General features: G+C 43.7%; 1 protein-coding gene across 1 annotated transcript in view; it reads left to right on the forward strand.

The window, feature by feature from the left end:
• The window catches only part of psd2 (pleckstrin and Sec7 domain containing 2), a 73,503-nt gene extending 52,228 nt beyond the window's left edge, over positions 1-21,275 (forward strand). Inside the window, exons 12-13 of the mRNA XM_084332342.1 lie at positions 13,613-13,756; positions 17,754-21,275. Of these exons, the coding sequence (XP_084188468.1) occupies positions 13,613-13,756; positions 17,754-17,984 (375 nt within the window). The 3' untranslated portion in view covers positions 17,985-21,275. The remainder of the gene's footprint in view (positions 1-13,612; positions 13,757-17,753) is intronic.
• The last annotated feature ends 887 nt before the right edge of the window (positions 21,276-22,162 follow it).

A 22,162-nucleotide genomic window follows, 5' to 3' on the forward strand; every position in this document is an offset into this window, starting at 1 on the left:
AACGTCAAACCAGAATCTCAAGGCACAACAAACGTCAAACCAGAATCTCAAGGCACAACAAACGTCAAACCAGAATCTCAAGGCACAACAAACGTCAAACCAGAATCTCAAGGCACACCAAAACGTCAAACCAGAATCTCAAGGCACAACAAACGTCAAACCAGAATCTCAAGGCACAACAAACGTCAAACCAGAATCTTAAGGCACACCAAACGTCAAACCAGAATCTCAAGGCACAACAAACGTCAAACCAGAATCTTAAGGCACACCAACTTACAGTCACGGTAATTATGGAGATTGTCTCAAATGTCATGATTAAATTACATGATTATATTGTCATTAGAGACATTTTCCCTATATGGTACACTGACTAAATGTATTAGGCAGCAATGACATCACTAGTCAAAAATATATAGGCCTATTTATATGAATCAGAGCTGGCACCATATTATTATTCAGATAAGAACAGCAATAATTATTATGACAATAATGGTAAACTGATGTATGTTATGATTTGGGGATGATATCAAGGTACTATGTACTATTGTTACAGAGTACAACTCTATTGTTACTAAATGGACTGGGTAATCAAACGCAGCCCTAATATTTCACGAAATTCCGCTATTAACGTAGCCGTCTCATAAACATCACAACTTGACTGAGTGAGTTGAGTGAGTGAGTGAGTGAGTGAGTGAGTTGAGTGAGTGAGTGAGTGAGTGAGTGAGTGAGTTGAGTGAGTGAGTGAGTGAGTGAGGTGAGTGAATGAGGTGAATGAGTTGAGTGAGTGAGTGAGTGAGTCAGTTGAGTTGAGTGAGTGAATTGATTGAGTGAGTGAGTGAGTGAGTGAGTGAGTGAGTGAGTGAGTGAGTGAGTGAGTGAGTGAGTGAGTGAGGTGAGTGAGTTGAGTGAGTGAGTGAGTGAGTGAGTGAGGTGAGTGAATGAGGTGAGTGAGTTGAGTGAGTGAGTGAATGAGGTGAGTGAGTTGAGTGAGTGAGGTGAGTGAATGAGGTGAGTGAGTGAATGAGGTGAGTGAATGAGGTGAGTGAGTTGAGTGAGTGAGTGAATGAGGTGAGTGAGTTGAGTGAGTGAGGTGAGTGAATGAGGTGAGTGAGTGAATGAGGTGAGTGAGTTGAGTGAGTGAGTGAGTGAGGTGAGTGAGTGAGTGAGTGAGTGAGTGAGTGAGTGAGTGAGTGAGTGAGTGAGGTGAGTGAATGAGGTGAATGAGTTGAGTGAGTGAGTGAGTGAGTGAGTGAGTGAGTGAGTGAGTGAGTGAGTGAGTGAGGTGAGTGAATGAGGTGAATGAGTTGAGTGAGTGAGTGAGTGAGTGAGTGAGTGAGTGAGTGAGTGAGTGAGTTGAGTGAGTGAGTGAGTGAGTGAGTGAGTGAGTTGAGTGAGTGAGTGAGTGAGTGAGTGAGTGAGTGAGTGAGTGAGTGAGTTGAGTGAGTGAGTGAGTGAGTGAGTGAGTGAGTGAGTGAGTGAGTGAGTGAGTGAGTGAGTGAGTGAGTTGAGTGAGTGAGTGAGTCAGTTGAGTTGAGTGAGTGAGTGAGTGAGTGAGTGAGGTGAGTGAATGAGGTGAGTGAGTTGAGTGAGTGAGTGAGTGAGTGAAGTGAGTGAATGAGGTGAGTGAGTTGAGTGAGTGAGTGAGTGAGTGAGTGAGTGAGTGAGTGAGTGAGTGAGTGAGTGAGTGAATGAGGTGAGTGAGTTGAGTGAGTGAGTGAGTGAGTTGAGTGAATGAGTGAGTGAGTGAGTGAGTTGAGTGAGTGAGTGAGTGAGTGAGTGAGTGAGTGAGTGAGTGAGTTGAGTGAGTGAGTGAGTGAGTGAGTGAGTTGAGTGAGTGAGTGAGTGAGTGAGTGAGTGAGTGAGTGAGTGAGTGAGTGAGTGAGTGAGTGAGTGAGTGACTGGGAGACCCAAAACATTAAGTATTATAACTAACGTAGGGCGGCTACGTGGCGTAGTGGGCAAGGCGCTCGCCACGAATGCAGTGACGCTGGGCTCGCCTGTTCAAGCCCAGCGCTCCACATTGCTTTCAGTTTAGCTGGTCGTTCATACTAATACACATTGGCCGTATTAGGGGGTGGGAAACTGATGGGTGGGGATCGGGCGTTGTGGACAGCGACTCCTACAGGTCGGTTGGTGCGCCTGCGCAGTAGAATCAGGAAGTGTCGGGGGCAGCGTGAGCCTCCCACGCGTTACTCCTCGCCACTGAGAGATCGAGCTGCGCAGGTGAAAAGATGCGACTGCTGTTACCTCAAGTACCGGAGGGGACTTGTGCTATGTATGACTTAGTCCACATTGCAGCCGGCTTGTGGGAGGCAAGAAACAGCGTTCGTGACAGGGGAGGGTTGTGGATAAAAAAAAAAAAAATGATTATAACTAACGTCAAGCTAGCCAATGAGGTAATTTGACATACTTAAAAAAAACAAAAAACAAGTAGGCCTATTGTATGACTTAACCGTTAACAGTCTAGTGATCTCAACTGAGTTAACGTGGCTGTGGTAGATTGTGCTCTATGCACTGTGAAGCAGCAGGCTGGTAGATGTGCTCTATGCACTGTGAAGCAGCAGGCTGGTAGATTGTGCTCTATGCACTGTGCAGCAGCAGACTGTGGTAGATGTGCTCTATGCACTGTGCAGCAGCAGGCTGTGGTAGATGTGCTCTATGCACTGTGCAGCAGCAGACTGTGGTAGATTGTGCTCTATGCTCTGTGCAGCAGCAGGCTGGTAGATGTGCTCTATGCACTGTGCAGCAGCAGGCTGGTAGATGTGCTCTATGCACTGTGCAGCAGCAGGCTGTGGTAGATTGTGCTCTATGCACTGTGCAGCAGCAGACTGGTAGATTGTGCTCTATGCTCTGTGCAGCAGCAGACTGGTAGATTGTGCTCTATGCACTGTGCAGCAGCAGACTGGTAGATTGTGCTCTATGCACTGTGCAGCAGCAGACTGTGGTAGATTGTGCTCTATGCTCTGTGCAGCAGCAGACTGTGGTAGATTGTGCTCTATGCACTGTGCAGCAGCAGACTGTGGTAGATTGTGCTCTATGCACTGTGCAGCAGCAGACTGTGGTAGATTGTGCTCTATGCACTGTGCAGCAGCAGGCTGGCGGAGTGGAAGGAGTGTGGTACGACGACGCCAGTCAAAGTGTCTATGGCTTATGATCACTATTTTCTTCACATGACCTATTATGAACAATACATATAGATTTAAACAAATATCACCTACGGTGAAATATTAAACACATATTATACATACTAAGTATCTACAATTGTGGTAATATTAAAAAAAAAAACGTATCCTCTTTTTCTCCGCCTGATTTTCTATTTTTCTCCCCATCCCAATTTAGTCGTTATGCCAATTCTCCCCCCTCCCCTACCTGGTTGTTCCTCCTACTGGTCGGTACAAGGGAACCCTGAAGTCCACCACATGCTTCCTCCGACACATGTGGAGACAGCCAGTGGCTCTCTTCTCACCTGGCAGCGAGGACTCTCATTGGTGAAGCGTAACGCGTGGGAGGTCACGCTGCCTTCACCATTTCCTGCCTTTCGCTGAGCAGGCGCCCAGACCTGACCTGTAGGCGTCGCTGTCCACAACGCCAGATTACCACCCACGACTTCCCTCCCCCTAACTCAGCCAAACGAGTTTGTATGACGACTGGCCCAAGCCGCAGGCAATGCTGTCTCCGGGAGTCGAGACCGCAGCCTCTTGCATTGGTGACGAGCGCAATCTCCGCTACGCCACCCGACCGCCAATTGTGCTAATATTTGATGTTTTTACTAGGGCTGTCAGTTTATCGCGTTAATTCGATTAATTAATTACAGTACATGTGTCCGGATGGCAGAATTCAGTACTGTATCTACAAAACCTTCTGTTTAATCATCTTCCATTTTCCATTCCATTCCATTTTATAATTTCTTTTTTAACAGAAGGTTTTGTAGATACAGTACTGAATTCTGCCATCCGGACACATGTACTGTATCTACAAAACCTTCTGTTTAATCATCTTCCATTTATTCATTTGCTTAGATTTTTCAGGTCTGGTAAATTTTAGCATGGTGTTATTCACAGTTAAAGATAATTCTTTTTTTATTGATATTCTCATTTGGTTCATTACAATTTACTCAAGCCTAGTAACAGACACAGTATTTCTGACACTGGGAATACATTCCCTGAGATCCATAGATGTCCCTAGAATCAGATACCAAGAACAAGCAAATGGACCATATTAAAAAAAAGTCTGTAAGTGTGTATTCTACGTACATTTTTAGTAAATTTTCATAACGCAATAATTTGCTGTGTAATTTATTAATCTAATTAACGCGATAAACTGACAGCCCTAGTTTTGACTAATATTTTGTTATCTGAATGCCAGATATGTAGTTGCTAGCATGTTATAAATGTTACCACTGGATTCCCCATCCTTGTAAATGTAGGATTAGCCACCAGAATTAAGATCCTAGGTGGTCTAGAACCTGAGTTACTGGTAAAAATAACAGCAGGTGGGTGCGATTTTGGAAAATGGTTGCCATGGTTACCAGGGGACAAAGAGTTGTTGACAGAGCAAAAAAAGAACAAGATTCGTATTTATGAAATACTATTACTAATGCTAATAGTTTAGTATTATTACTAAATTGAGCAAGCTCTGTGACCTAGCACACCCTTTTCACAACAGTCGTTTTATTAATCAAAGATAGATAAATAAAGGGGTAACGTTACCTTTTGATGTGCTAATTTTGATGTATTAGCTGTATATTCTATATAGCTAAAACAACGTACCTCTATTCGGCCTGGCTTCTTTGTGCATCGTTACTGCATGCCCGTGTCTAATTCCGGTAAATGTTAGATCAGAGCCATTTTTTGCCATTGAACATCTTTCTCTTACCTCTGTCATGGTCGCATCCAAGCACCATACAATGAGATTCCATGTTTCTTGTCGATAATAGTAATACAAATCAATCATTTGTGTTGTGCCACGCCCATTTGTTGCATTTGTAGCCCATTTGTAGCGCTCCCTAGTGGTCAATTTGAATGAGTCTGGTTACAGCGCATTTGACCAGAACTCGGCCATCGGCAAATCCCCCTGAGATCAAAACTCTTTTTTCTTTTCTTTTTTTTGTGTTTTTTTTCTTTCTTCCATATTATTAGAATGTATAAAAACATGTTTACTATAAAAACGAAGAAGTTAGAATATCTATAATAGTAACAATCCTTTGTTTAAAATAGGCTGTTTCGGTGCGGCTGGGTGGCGCAGCGGACAAGGCGCTGGTCACTAACGCAAGAGACACTGGTATCGAATCCAACTGTCAGCGTTGCTACACATGGACCCTGCATTCATACACTCTGTAGAAATGGACTTTTATTTTATCTTAGCCCTGGTTGAGAGAGATACAGTGCTACAGATACAGATACAGTGCTGAGATTATTATAGTATATACTTGTTGTTATTAGACACACACACACACACACACACACACACACACACACACACACACACACACACACACACACACACACACACACACACACACACACACACACACACACACACACACACACACACAAACACACACACACACACAGGTAGCCAAGCTGGCAGAAGATGAGCCAAACTAACTTCAATTAATATCTGAAACTAATAACCTTCATACCGTCTTTTATTATTATCCACTTTACTACTAAGTAATCTGACTTGTCTATACTACTACCTACTATGCTAATAATGTCTATACTACTATGCATTGAAAACTTTATTAACAGATTGCAGTCGCCCTCTTTCGAAGTTGGTTATGCTTAGAGTTTATCTTTAGAGCAGGGCGATAGACCACCAGCCCTGATTCCAAACTCTAAGCATAACCAACTTCGAAAGAGGTCGACTTCGAAAGAGGGCCTAAGCCTAACCAGTTTGAAACAAGGCGGACATTAATAAAAGTTGCAATCAATTAATCAATCAATTCAATAACCCACCCTCACTTAAAACAGTGCACCTCCCAGCTGCTTCTATAGAAAGTAGGTTAAAAAATATATATTTGCCTCCTATAGGGCAAAGAATTTTATTAAAAAAAATGTTAACCTAATTTATATAGAAGCATCTAGGAATGAAGTTTTTAACCAGTTCGAAACAAGGCGGACATTAATAAAATTTGCAATCAATCAATCAATCAATTCAATAACCCCACGCTCACTTACAACAGCGCACCTCCGCGTGAGCTTGTGTTATTGGTTTGATTGATTGATTGCTTGAACATTTTATTAACACTGAAATGCATGTCCTTTTGACGAACGACAGACTTTGCGCGATATTTATTTTGTTCCACAATGACTCATGACCAATTACATAATCCAACATTTTGTAAGAAACGAACACATTCGCCGTGACAGAATCGTTTTTGATTTAGTCGTTATGACGCTTTCAACATATCCATTCGTAAAGATTATTGTCCGCCATCTTGCTTTCATTTCTAAAACCACGAACGGCGGAGTGATTGCAATTCGGTTGTGGGCGGGTTCTGGGATCACGAGTGGGGATTATAAGAAATAACCACGTTTAACTTGACTGTTTCAGCCAATCAGAATCGAGAAATTTGCATGCCATTCTATAAGTAGACGTATCCTGCAAGTTTGGGCCCAATGGTTGTTGACTTTTGTCTATTTATATGCTGGGCCACTCCCATGTAATTAAAGTTTTGGTCAATATCTTGAAAACATAATTAGATATCAACAAGCCTTATAAAATCTTTGATACAGAAGATTTGGGAGCAAGTGGTCCTACGGTTTAGGAGGAGAAGTCAAAAATGTGTTTTTAAAAACTTTTAAAATGGCGGAAAATCCAATATGGTGGACTTTATGGGTCCTTGAAGAAAATTTGTAGAGTGAGGATAGTTGGATGTCTGTTTTGTGTAAATCAGACTTATGGCGTAGGATTTATGACCTTTCGAGGTTCAACATTTTGACCTTTTGTGTCCTGGGTATGACATCACAAAGGATAATACGTCTCATTGGCTTGCTTAATCTTAAGACTTTTTCACAGTTAACAACCCCAACCCTTGGTGTCACTTTCCCCCAGTGCCTAAGCAACATTTCAGACCATAATATGGGACCTTTAAAAATAAATGTTCAATAACGTGTTGACCTGCCATGAAACCAGTCATTAAAAATTAAAAAGAAGAAAGCCAGAGCCTCCCCCTTCTGAACTATAATGCGGTCAACAAAAATAAAGGAAATGTCGTGCAGCAGAGCGAAAATGGAGAAAAACAAAAACCACCATATGCTGTGATATATACAAAGATGCTTTAACTGCTTATAATAAAACCATCCGCTTAGCAAGGAAAGACTACTTCTCTAAAATCATTACAGAAAACGCTGGAAACTCCAGAATCCTTTTTTCCACTATTAATCTACTACTCAACACTGCCCCTACACCTCCTCAGTCATCAGCGGTTAAGTGTGAAGAACTTGCACTATTCTTTAACAACAAAATAACCTTGATCAGGGCCAGCATTACTCATGATGGAAATAAAGCTGATTGCAGCAAACCGTGCAATGTAACCATGAGAAGATTCACATGCATCACATTAGATGTACTCTGCAAAACTGTCTCAGAATGTAACTCCTCCACCTCAGACATTGACCCTATACCTACAGCTTTCTTCAAATGGGTGTTTAATAGTGTTTCAAGCCCTGTGCTAGATATCATAAACACTTCCCTTAGAACTGGTATTTTCCCAGATGCCTTTAAAACAGCAGTTGTAAAGCCATTACTAAAAAAACCTAACTTGGATAGTAATGAAATGGCAAATTATCGTCCAATATCCAACCTACCATTCATTAGCAAAGTACTTGAAAAGATAGTTTCAGTTCAAATAAATTCCTTTCTTGAAGAAAACAACATCTTAGAAGAATTTCAGTCGGGATTCAGAAAATATCATAGCACTGAAACTGCCCTCACCAAAATAATCAGTGACCTCAGGCTAAACTCTGACGAGAATAAGATCTCCATCCTTATCCTGCTAGATCTCAGTGCAGCATTTGATACAATCGTTCACGATATTCTAATCGATCGTCTTGAAAACCTTGTCGGTTTCTCAGAACATGTGCTAGGCTGGTTCAAAACATACATCAGAGGGAGGAAATTCAGATCTCCATCCTTATCCTGCTAGATCTCAGTGCAGCATTTGATACAATCGATCACGATATTCTAATCGATCGTCTTGAAAACCTTGTCGGTTTCTCAGAACATGTGCTAGGCTGGTTCAAAACATACATCAGAGGGAGGAAATTCTATGTTAGACTAGGGGTGCTTTCACATATAGTTTTGGTGGACTCGGTGCGGTTCTGGTGGTGGTGAAGTTGCAACATTGTTGCATTCATCATTTGGTTCGTCTGCATTCACACAGCAATTTGTCAGGCGCACCAAAACTTTCTGAACAATGTCACACGGTCGAAAATGGCGCTCGTCTATTGGACAAAAGAGAATGGAAATGTGTGTGTGTGGCTGCGAGCCCGTGTGTGCGCGCGCGCATGTGTGTGTCTGTGTGTGTGGACTGCGAGCCCTGGCTGGCTCCAGATCAGCGGAGGCGGAGTTTTTTATTTTGACGTGGCATTGATCCATTGTTCTATTGAAGCCCATTACCACCATCCTCTCGCTAAACAACTTGTACACCTCGTTGTTTTTATGAGTGCCCACAAGTAGCTGTTTTATTTGGTCTTCTGCCTATGTGTACAGTGTGCTTGTTTTGCAGTGAATGCCGCGCGCCTCGGTAATAATAATAATAATAATAAGCCGCGTTTTTTCTTCCTTCTACCCAAGATGCACAATAGATAGATAGATAGATAGATATATAGATAGATAGATAGATAGATAGATAGATAGATAGATAGATAGATAGATAGATAGATAGATAGATAGATAGATAGATAGATAGATAGATAGATAGATAGATAGATAGATAGATAGATAGATAGATAGATAGATAGATAGATAGATAGATAGATAGATAGATAGATAGATAGATAGATAGATAGATAGATAGATAGATAGATAGATAGATAGATAGATAGATAGATAGATAGATAGATAGATAGATAGATAGATAGATAGATAGATAGATAGATAGATGCAGTGTGCTTGTTTTGCAGTGAATGCTGCACGCCGTGGTAATAATAATAATAAGCACTTCCTATATTTGGTCCGCGTTTTTGTTTTTGGGCGGACCAGAGTTTGCGTGTTTGGTCCGCGGACCGAGTTCGATGCGCATTCACACAAACCCAAAAAAGCGGACTATCGAATTCTGGTCCGATAGTCCGGACCAAACAGCTCCTGTGTGAAAGCGACCTAGAGAGCACATGTCTGATATATACGACAACAACTATGGAGTTGCACAAGGGAGTTGCTTAGGTCCTTTACTCTTCTCCCTTTACATGTTACCGCTGGGTAATATCATCAGAGAACATACCGGTAATGTAGATTTCCATAGCTATGCGGATGATACACAACTGTACATATCTGCTGAACCAAATGATACAGCGATTAGCTCCATTACAGACTGCTTACTGGCAATAAATAAATGAATGAGCAAGAACTTCCTGAAACTAAACGAGAACAAAACTGAAATTCTAATTATCGGCCCCAAAACTAAAAAAGAAACGTTAATAAAGAACCTGGGAGGACTAACCCCTTGGATCTAAAACACTTGAACGTGCTGTATCCAACCAACTTACTGCTTATCTCTTACAGAATGACCTCCTAGACCCTAATCAGTCAGGCTTCAGGACTGGTCACTCCACAGAGACAGCCCTCATTGCGGTCACAGAGGCACTTCACTTAGCAAAAGCGAAAGGCCTCTCCTCTGTCCTGATTCTCCTAGATCTATCTGCAGCCTTCGACACAGTCAACCACCAGATCCTCCTTGCGGCCCTCGCAGGAATGGGAGTGGCTGGCTCTGCGCTGACATGGCTGTCATCATACCTCAATGACCGCTCCTACCAAGTGTCATGGAGAGGGACCCTGTCGGCCACCCGCCCCCTGCGGACGGGTGTCCCCCAGGGCTCGGTTTTAGGACCCCTTCTCTTCTCCCTCTACACTAAATCACTGGGTAACATTATCACGTCTCATGGCTTCTCCTACCATTGTTATGCCGACGATACTCAACTCTTCCTCTCCTTCCCTCCCTCAGATATCCACGTCTCTGAGCGGATCTCGGCCTGTCTGTCCGACATCTCAGCCTGGATGACGTCCAACCACCTCAAACTGAACCTAAGCAAAACAGAATTGCTCCACCTGCCGGCCAAATCCTCCCCCCTAACCGACCTTTCAATCACAGTCGAGAATACAGCTGTGACTGCGTCCCCGACCGCCAAGAACCTTGGTGTTGTCCTCGACGACCAGTTGAACTTCTCTGCTCACATCGCAGCGACGACCAGAACCTGCCGATTCCTCCTGAGCAACGTCAGAAGGATACGCCCCTTCCTGACAAAAGAAGCCACCCAACTCCTCGTCCAATCAACAGTCATCTCCCGCCTCGACTACTGCAATGCACTGCTCGCTGGCCTCCCGGCCACTGCCACTAAGCCTCTTCAACTCATTCAGAACGCAGCGGCCCGCCTGATCTCAAACCTACCGAAGTCGGCCCATGTCACCCCACTTCTTAGGGACCTGCACTGGCTCCCCATTGCTGCACGAATCCGCTTCAAGGCCCTCGACCTAGCATACCGTGCGGCAAAGGGAACCGCTCCCGCCTACCTCCGGTCAATGGTCTCTAACTACACACCCTCAAGACCCCTACGCTCTGCATCTTCTGGCCGCCTCAGACCTACTCCTATCCAAGCTCCGGGAGAGTCATCAAAGAGAAGTCGCCTATTCTCAGTCCTTGCCCCACAATGGTGGAATGAACTACCCACCCCAGTTAGGACAGCCGAATCACGTCCAATCTTTCGCCGTCGACTAAAGACGCACTTCTTCAACCATTATCTGAATTAAAAAAATAAAATAAAAATAAAAATAAAAAAATCTAACCCTAACTAACCGTACTGTCATGCACTTGTCCTAATAAACTAACCTACACTGTAGCACTCAACACTTTGATGAACATTGTTGCTCAGCTGATAGAGTTGTGCCCTTCCTGATGGCTTGTCGTACAGAACTTGTAAGTCGCTTTGGATAAAAGCGTCAGCTAAATGACTAAATGTAATGGATCAAATCTGAGGTCACTAGTCTCGGGGTTATCATAGATTCAGAACTGAACTTCACTTCTCATATTAGCAAAGTAACGAAAACATCGTTCTTCCATCTCAGAAATATAGCAAAAGTACGACCATTTATTAATCAGAACGATGCTGAGAAGCTAATTCATGCATTCATATCTAGCCGGTTAGACTACTGTAATGCACTTTTCACAGGTCTCCCTAAGAAAACCACAGAGAGGCTTCAGCTTATCCAAAACTCCGCAGCCCGACTGCTAACTAGAACCAAAAGGAGAGAGCACATTAGTCCAGTCTTAGCTACTTTACACTGGCTTCCTGTAACATTTTGACTTTAAGGTCCTTCTCCTTACATACAAAGCTCTAAATGGACAGGGACCTAGCTACATTACCAACACTCTAATAAATTACACACCAGCAAGAACACTGCGATCATCAGCTGCTGGACTACTAGAGGCTCCCAGAAACAGTCAAAAGAGGATCGGTAATGCAGCCTTTATCAACTATGCCCCAAAACTGTGGAACAAACTACCCCAAAACATCAGGGAAGCCAACTCGCTAGACATCTTCAAAAGACAGCTTAAATCTCTTTGCTCAGGCATTTCAATGAAACATCAGGGATATCCTGACACAAATTGTACTTACCTGCACTATTCTTACCCTGCCTACTTTTATCCACTGCCTATCAAATTCATGTGTCGGTTCTATGCTAATTTTATCTGACTACATCCACTGTAATTTTAAGAGAACTATTTTATCACACTTTTTACTTCTTACTGATGCACTGCTGTTGTATGTTAAATACCCAGGCTATGTCCGTTCTATTTTATAATTTTTTGACTATTTTTAAACTGAATCATTTTGAACTATTTTTATTATTTGTATTACTGAAAACTGTAAGCAGAGAGCCTATTGGGATGCTAGATCCTAATGTGAAACACTGTGATTTACCATACCTTGCTACCTGTCTATCTTTTTTATGCTCGCTTATGCCTGTATTTTTTACTGTTGTGAAGCACTTTGAACTGCAACCTCTGTATGAAAAGTGCTATACAAATAAAGTTATTATTATTACTACTGAGCTGCTTCACACTCTGCCAATGTTGTCACCATCCTCATCCTCCTCTTCTCCCTCCTCTCGGCCAATGTCAGGGTGCCCTCACCCGGACAGCACTGTTGTATAACATAGCTGTCACAATAATGACTGCACAGCGCTGATGGAGAGAAATGTAGGCTATCGCTGGTCTTGTGCACTGTGCCTGCGGCGAAATGTCCACCTCGCGCCACAGTGCTGCCGGTGTGCTTAGTAGTAAAGCCAACACATTTCTGTTTGCCTACCAAAAAAGCACTATGCCGACATGCCTTTTTAGCAAGGCACTGAATTCTAAAACTGCTCTATGGGGTGCCACACTGCAACCCTGCACTCTCTCCAATGCAATGCGTCTGGGGGCTGTGGGTGTGAATGTGTGTATCTAGGAGGGAGATGTGGACAGACACATTTCAAGTAGGGATGGGCATGAGTAATGTTTTCAGATTCAGATCGAGTACTCAAATGAATTACTTGAGTAATTGTTTAGAGAAATACATTTTTAGAATGCATCTTAAAACGCATGGTAGCAGCAATGATAATAGCAAGATATTGCGGGGAGTCACACACACACAAACATACGCTACCGGTTTTATTATGTCTCAGATATAACAATGCACAGCAATATACCCGTTGCTTAATGCATATTGTCAGTCAAAACTGTCAGTAACCTTTTGTAATAATTCCATTACCTCCACTCTGTCTGCAGCAGGTCTCTCCGATCATGGAACGGCATGTCCGTATCAATACTGTCTATGAACGCTAAGCAAAGTGGGCAATACGTTGTTTGCACAATTTGGAAATGCACAAACATGAGCCGCTGTTTTTGTCTTTTAGAAAACGCTATGCTAGCTGTATTCCTTTTTTAAAGATTTTTTTTTGGTGTTTTATCGCTTTATTTCTACTGGGCAGTCCAGTAGAGAGAGACAGAGGAGGAATGGGAGACAGAGTGGGGGGAAGACATTCGGCAAATAACGACGGGTTCGGGAATCGAACCCGGGTCGGCCGTGGTTCGCCACTGGGGCGCCCCGGCCAGCTGTATTCCAATGCAACTAACTTTCCGCGGTGCGCTTTCATGCTCCACAGCTTCCAGCGTCGTCTTCCTGCAACAACTTGCGCTTTGTGGGATTTCAAAGCGGGATTTTCAGTGGCACAAACATGCTTAGTGGACTTAATTGGTGTTAACCAAATAAAGACATTTAAATTGAGCACCCTCAAAAACGAGTTCAGTTGAAACGGCGAGTAGTGCTCGAGTAATTAATAACTCACGCCCATCCATATTTTAAGTGTCTTGCGTGAACTGACAATAAATTCTTCTTCTTCTTGATTGGCTCAGGATGAACAGATGAAGAGTCACGAGGGCAAGTTGAAGCAGATGAGCCTGGAGGTGGAAGAACACAGGAAGAACCCACCCTTGCCCGACCCCAAGAGCCATGAGTGGGAGGAGTACCGCCTCAAGGAGTACTATCTCACTTACGAGGTGCAGTATTCTGGACAAGTGTTCGTTTAAACAACCTTTGTTTTGAGGTGGAGACCAGCTGAGCGATCAAGAGCGGAACAGATTGCAGACATATATGTGCATTGTCTCCACTAGCCAGGGTTTATCCCTGCTGTGGCCCGTCTGGCACACAGTCAGCGTCTCCATTGTCTTTAGAACCTGGCTAGCCACCTTTTACAACCTGGCCAGACCTGGCCAAAGCTGGCCCGGGACTGTTGTATCATCATTGTTCAGCTTGTGTACCACAGTTGGTGTGGTGTGAATTTTGAAAGGTTGCCTAGCAACTGGAGAGTTTACAAGAAACACAATGGAGACACAAACCCAACCATACTGTACCTTACCATGCTAGACCATGGCTAGCTCCAGCCAGGCTGAACATACTGTAGCTAATGGAGACAAGGCATTAATTGGTTGCTTGGTTCACCTTGTTTCTTGTTTCTGTTTTGTATTGTATTTCAAGTATTTGTCTTGTGTATATTTCATTGAAGCTTTACTGAAGTTGAACCAGTACTTGTCTGGAAAATTACTCAGGTAAAAGTAAAAGAGTAGAAAATGAATAAATAAATAAAAGTCCATGAAAATATTCTGAAATTGTCACCCACAAATGGAGTTCTCCATTTGGCATAGTCCTTGTAGATCCTCCAAAAGTAGAAGTAAATACTTAACCTCTTAACTCATTCAGAGCCACGCCCATATGACCAAATTAGGGCTAGCGTGCCAGCACTGAAGTCAATGGGAGGACGGGGACATTTGCGAACGCTTAAACTATATCTTAAATTATGGCTATGGGTCTAATACACCCGTCGCTTATCAATGACTTGCTTGCAGTCGCTAGATTATCGATAGTACATGTGTACTTATGCACACTAGAGAAGGGGGCTTAAAAATCGCTTATTCGTGACTTGCTCAGCGCTAACGTCACACACACACACACGCGCGCGCACACGCACACACACACACACACACACACACACACACACACACACACACAGGCTGAGCCCGAACCCTGTTTTTAGGGTTCGAACGTTCGCCAGGGTTATCGAACGAACGTTCGAACGTTCGTTTTTTGTAAATTTTTTAATAAATTTTTTTTTTTATTACTTTTTTTTTTTTATATAATTTTTTTTTTTTATTATTATTATAGATCCTACGGAGGGCGGCATTGCATAATCTATTGGTGAAAAAACATGTTGTTTACAGTGGTGGCTGTTCATGTAAACATGTAATTAAACAAAGCACTCAGAAGAAAATAAACAAGCTACTGAGTACTGCATAAAGTTCCTACTTATGATAAACAATAGCCCTTGCACACCGCAGTCACGTAAGGGGCTAGATAAACAAATGCATTCGTTTTGTGGCATTCACGTTATATAGTTAGTGTTACATGTTCAATAACAGGTATTCACTCTTGGTCGACGGGAAGGAGAGAGGCGCGCGCCTCAGCTCCTTCCACCGTCACCTCGGAACGGGGGACGGCAGAGAGACAGAGAGACACCGGCGCGGGGGTCCCGCCGGGCTCCCAACACGCCCAGAGTGTTTCCAACGCAACCACCTCCGACCATGAAGCTCGCGCTCCGTGGCCGAAAAAGGCTGGTATTCAATACTATTCATTAATGATCCTTCCGCAGGTTGACCTATGGAAAGTTGTTACGACTTTTACTTCCTCGGCGGGGAGCTAACGCTACGTTAATGCTTCTCTCAAGCAGATCAATGGCGGCATTGCCTGAAGTAAAAAAAATAATAAACGCTTGCCGATTGGTGGTAACAGCAGAGGCGGGTGCAAGCGGTGTGACGTAATTGGCAGAATCGCCTGTCATTCAATCAAAATTGTTCTATTGCATTGGTTGAGACAAGAGCTCTGGTTGAGTATCCAGCAACAGCCCGGCAGAGACCATACTGGTTGAGCCGAGCGATCTCACTCGGGGGACGCGCCGCTTCACATCGCCTCACCGTCGTTGCGCCTGCTTTATTTTTTTTCACCGAACGTTCGAACCCATTAATTAAAGTCCGAATGTCAGCTTAACGAACGAACGTTCGAACGTTCGAACGTTCGGGCTCAGCCCACACACACACACACACACACACACACACACACACACACACACACACACACACACACACACACACACACACACACACTCCGATGGTGGTGATAGGAACATCTGATTAACCCAAGATTTGTAACATAAATTTCTTACCTCACATCAGATGTTCTGCAAAAAGATTAATCCAATTCCAGATCGCCATTCCAAATATCGATTGCGTTTATTGATCCAACGTTATAGTCCAAAACGCATAATCGAAGCTGCTCCCAGCCTCGCCAGTGAATGTGGTAACACGATACTGCTTTCCCGAGAAGGGAAACCCCGGACCGGAGTTTTTTTTGCTGCTGCACAGTCCCAGCCAATCCAATCATTTACATACATACATAGTACATACATATAGTACACATTACAGTACACACATATAGTACACATTACAGTACACATTACAGTATAGTATACCTGCAGTATATAATAGCATATATAATAGTATATGGTACATAATAGTGTATACAGTCACACGCCCACCCGTCGCCTTAGGTCTGCAGATGCCAACCTCCTAACACCTCCCACGACCAGGCTCCGGACCTGGGGCGACAGGGCCTTCGCTGCTGCTGCCCCCTCCCTCTGGAATGCCCTCCCCAGCCATATCCGTGATGCAAACACCCTGACATCTTTTAAATCAGCCCTCAAAACTCACCTTTTCAATCTTGCTTTTGACCTCTAATTCTGTCTGTGTTATTTTATTTTTGTCATGTATTATTTTTGTTCTGTTTTTTTGTTTTGCCATAGTTTGTCTCTCCTGCCCATGTAAAGCGTCTTTGAGCACCTGGAAAAGCGCTATATAAAATAGATGTATTATTATTATTATTATTATTACAGCACATATATAATGTGATATGAGATATATAGTACATGATATATAAAATATAATATCGTACCATAATATAATAGTATATACTGCAAATATAGTTCAATATAATATACAAATTAATTATAATATGATTATATAATGTAATATGTTATAACGTACAATACAGTATCATACATATTTTTTTTATTTATTAATATGCAATTAATATTCCCAATGATAACATCAGGCTGGATGGATGAAAGATTTATGGATATCGCTAATAAAAGAAATAACGATTAAAACCCGAGTATACTCGTGATTGGCACACAACGCATGGCGAGTTAACCCGACTAATCTCGTGGTTGGCACTGAATGGGTTAAGCTCGGAGCCCTATTTTCAGAAGATTTGCATATTTGCATATTCTTGGTATCTAGGGACATCTATGGACCTCAGTGAATGTATTCCCAGTGTTAGAAATATTGTGTCTATTACTAGGCTTGCTTAAATTGTGATGAAACAAAGGAGAATATGAATTATGATTTTTCTTTGCATCTTTGACAGTGAATAACACCATGCTAAAAATGACCAGACATGAATAACTGCCACTGATCTCGTTCAGTACCTTCTTGAGATCATGTGTACAAAAAATCTTTGTAGACATATTTTCATGTTGAGCTATAGCTTGTGGATGAATAAGCACAGAAAGGTACACCATGTAAATGTTAATGCTTTATTTGTTTTAAACGAGACGATTTAGAAATGGGCAATGGGGAAATACATTGCGTTGGAACAGAGGATGGAACACGAAAAACGGCAATGACGTAACCACTACACCTCCCTATACATCTCATACCGGTACCGGGCCGGTTGGGCTTAAGAGGTTAAAATTACATAAGTTAAATAAGATATACAGGGACTTAAAAGTACTCAATAAGTTGTATTTCGAAAAACAAAGATGTATTATATTAACTACAGTAATTGTAATGAGTTACTTTCCACCTCTGGTTCCATATTGTTCCTGTTCCCCACCTTCCCCTCCCTTCCCTCTCTTTTTCCCTTCTCCCCCTCTCTGTTCCTGAGCAGAAGAGTCGCTATGAGACCTACATCAACCTGCTGCAGGTCAAGCTCCGCGCAGAGACCGACGACCTGGAGAAGATCGAGGCCAGCGTGATGTCGGCCCTGCTCGGGGACGGGGGACGGGCCGGCCGTGAGGGTTACCTCCGTAAGACCCAGTCCTCGCCATCCATCAGCCAGGTCCACGGGGAGCTCAATGGGAGAGCCACCGGGCGCACTGCCCCAGGGCAAAGGAGCTAAGAGGAAGTGAAGGATGTGTACAGAGACCACCCCCGAAAAATATCAGCCTTCCTCTATGTGTCTGTGAACCCAAAGTAGCTTCACCCTGTGACTGCTTCTTCAAAGGGTTTTTGGGCTCCCTCATCCCTGTTCCTTCCGTCTCTGAGTGGACAGATAATAGTTTGTTGTACTTTTTAGAGAGAGGAGGGCAGGGCAGGGAGATCTATCTAATTTACAAGCCATTCGCGGCACTGAGCAATAGATAGGCCTACTGAACGGCGGCTTTCACACGCTCACACCAGACGGCTGACAATTCCAGAACTTAATCCCGAATCCGACCCCCTTTCATTGCACACAGAATTGATCCGAATTGTGATCGTGAAGTATTATCACCATCAGTATTATTGTTATTATCTAAAGTAACTAAATAAGTAAAGTAGGTACTTTATTGTCCTTTATACTGAATGACACAAATTTGTCTTTACGCAAAGAGGATTGAGGAAGTTGTAATGTTCAGACTCGAAATAGCGAAGAGAAGTGTGTCACAGGAAGTCCACAGACCTTGAGGGGTACCCGTACAACTAGGGATGCACTGATACCACTTTTTCACTGCCGATACCATTTCCGAGTCCTAAACCTTTGGTATCAATAGATACCAATCCAATCCATTACCTGTATCGAACAGTATAGACTTGGACCATCGCTTTTGGGTCACTGGCACCATTTTATTTTATTAGAGAGATCTAGCGTGCTTGATGCAGAACATCAAGTTCCTCTGCATTAATTTCTGAAATGTTAGCCATTGCTCTTGGAATGGTATTTTAGTATCGGAGAGGTTCTCTAATACTGATACCCTGTTAGGCTGATATCGGCCTGATATCCTATACCAGTGTCCTTATCATGTATTAGTCTGATATCTGCCCACTATCCTATACCAGTGTCCGTATCATGTATTAGTCTGATATCAGCCCGCTATCCTATAGTAGTCTCATATCGGCCTGATGTGCTATACCAGTGTCTGTATGGTGTATTAGTCTGATATTGGCCTGATATCTCATACCAGTGTCTGTATCGGTGCACCCTATGAAATGAGATTGGACCCAGAATGTTGGAAATGTATTGCACAAAACCTGTTACTTCTCTCAGCAGTAACAAGTTCCTTTACTTATTATTACTCCCTACTTAATACCTCCCTGTCTAAAAGGCAATTTGTTACAATACCTGTTACATTACTTTTGCGCGACACCCTAAAACATCTGCGATGCATTCTCACTCAACGGGGCCAAGAAGGGGAGGTTTGTTGCGCCGCCAGGCTTTGCAATTTGCCCTTCAGCAGTGTCCTTACTGTGTCTCCTCTCTCAGCCAGGAACCAGGGGGATGAAAACATGATTTAGGTTTGGGGGATTCTTTTTCAATAAGGCCATTACATGGATTAAGACCAGTAAACTAGTGATGGGAAGTCCGGCTCTTTTCAAAGATTCGGCTCTTTTGGCCCGGCTCTCTTATAGCCCTTTCACACCGGCAGGGCTCTGTGCCGGTGCCTGACCTGATCTTGAAACTGCCGGCGCCTTCAAACCGTAAATAATTGGTTTGGAACCTGAAAAGTCGGTTCTCAGCTGGAACCGACATTTTTTTGTTTTTTCCTTGCGAACCGTGACATCATCAGTGGGCGTGTCCTATTCTAGGCTGTGAAGACAAGCGAAAACGGCAAACAGCAGAGGTTCGGCATTGCACTCAGGAAAAAGGCTTAGTGAGGCAGCCTCAGCGTGCAAGCGCGCACACACACACACACACACACACACACACACACACACACACACACACACACACACACACACACACACACACACACACACACACACACACGTACTGTATACATGCAAAATTAATCGTTCCAGCAAAATAGGCTGCTATTATTCTAATTACTTGTTTTATTAGGTATTATAGTAGTAAGTCCTACTGTAGAACATGACATATTAGCATGACATCTCATTTAGTAATGTCAATACTGAACGACTGCGCGATTGGCTCTTGACAAGATTTTTTTAGTTCATTAATTAATTTATTTCTGAAGCATTTATTTATCCACTCTGGTTGGATGGTGTATTGTACTTGTGCTGTATAATGACAATACATTTGAATCTAATCACGTTTTGAGATCAGTCGCAAATCGCTTCCGCGCTGTTAAATGGATCAGCATGGTGCAGATGCAATGCCGAACCAATGCCGAAGCTGTTTTGCACACGGCACATTTAGCCACTGTTGTGTTTACTTCCGCCTGAGTAACGTCCCCCGTTGATGACGGAGGACAGTGGAACGTTGGTTCTGCTTAAATAGGTGTAAACGCAGGCTGGTTTGCCAGAAAGCACCAAGGTTCAGAGGCTCCAGAACGCAGCTGGAGCTTGAACCGGAGCCCTGCCGGTGTGAAAGGGCTATTAGAAGAGCCGGCTCTCTTCTTTTATTTTTCAATATTGTTGAAATGCAGCCAGATGCTGCTTATTTTTCTATCTATTTTAATTTCTTTACTTTTTCCCAGACTCTCTTATTTAAATCTGGCTCCCGTCTCTCTCTGTCACTCTGTGTGTGTGTGTGTTTGTGTAGTGTACCTGGCCTGCACCACTACACTCGCTGTCTTTGGAGACATAATGGTATGATCCTAGTCTGTCCTGGCATGTGATTGGCCTCATGGTGTCAAAATAAAGTCCCGCCCCTACCTGCATTGGATTCTTATGCCCAGCCGCTGTGGCAGAACTTTCGTTTTCCCCATGAGTTTCTTTTCCACCGTTAGTTCTTAGCAGAGCTGGGCAGTGAGCAGGAGCGGCTGAAGATTCGCGAACGACAAATCGCTACAGTAAGCTGATACAGACAGACCGATAGCATAGATATAACGCAAGAAAGGCCGCGTACCAACTAGGCTTCTTCATAGCATGCAAAAAAAGTGAGACAAGCACAGCTCGCTCTCCTTGTCTATAACGAACTTTTCTATCGGTTTTCCTATGCGCTCCATGCAAAAGAAGCATAGCTTTCTGCTTTGATGCATGCAAAAAGCAGCGAGGAGCATCATGCGGAGTGGGTGGAGCGCCCTAACCGTGGCACACCGTTCCACACAGGAAACAATGAAAAAGCCATGTGCAGGCGCTTCAAAAAGAATGTAGCCTAAGACCTAAGCCTAAGTAGATCATGAATTATCATGTGATTACTGGAATAGTATTGGAATAGTAATGCCTTACATTTACTCTGTTACAGGAAAATGTAATTATTATAGTAATGTGTCACTTTGTAACACTTTACCTCCCAACACTGGTCATACAAACCCCCCCCCCCGCCCCCCCCCCCCCCCCCCCCAGTTCTGGCTCCCCCACAATGTCACTGACCTCGTTCATCTCTCCAGGTGTCAGGCAGGGGAGGGATTCTGGGGTTGGAGGTGGTTTATCACTGTAGCACTCTGGCCTTTCTCACTCAGAACCACGTTGTGGGACCTGTGAGCAGCATGTACAGAACCACACTACAGGACCTGTGTGGAGATGTACAGAACCACGCTACAGGACCTGTGTGGAGATGTACAGAACCACGCTACAGGACCTATGTGCAGCATGGACAGAACCACGCTACAGGACCTATGTGCAGCATGGACAGAACCACACTACAGGACCTGTGTGGAGATGTACAGAACCAGACTACAGGACCTATGTGCAGCATGGACAGAACCACGCTACAGGACCTATGTGCAGCATGGACAGAACCAGACTACAGGACCTGTGAGCAGCATGGACAGAACCACGCTACAGGACCTGTGAGCAGCATGGACAGAACCACGCTACAGGACCTATGTGCAGCATGGACAGAACCAGACTACAGGACCTATGTGCAGCATGGACAGAACCAGACTACAGGACCTATGTGCAGCATGGACAGAACCATGCTACAGGACCTATGTGCAGCATGGACAGAACCACGCTACAGGACCTGTGAGCAGCATGGACAGAACCACGCTACAGGACCTGTGAGCAGCATGGACAGAACCAAGCCATGGACCTGTGTGGAGATGGACAGAACCACACTACAGGACCTGTGTGGAGATGGACAGAACCACACTACAGGACCTGTGAGCAGCATGGACAGAACCACGCTACAGGACCTATGTGTAGCATGGACAGAACCAAGCCATGGACCTGTGTGGAGATGGACAGAACCACACT

Source organism: Notolepis coatsorum, assembly GCF_963971535.1.
Source record: "Notolepis coatsorum genome assembly, chromosome: 16".
NCBI lineage: Eukaryota > Metazoa > Chordata > Actinopteri > Aulopiformes > Paralepididae > Notolepis > Notolepis coatsorum.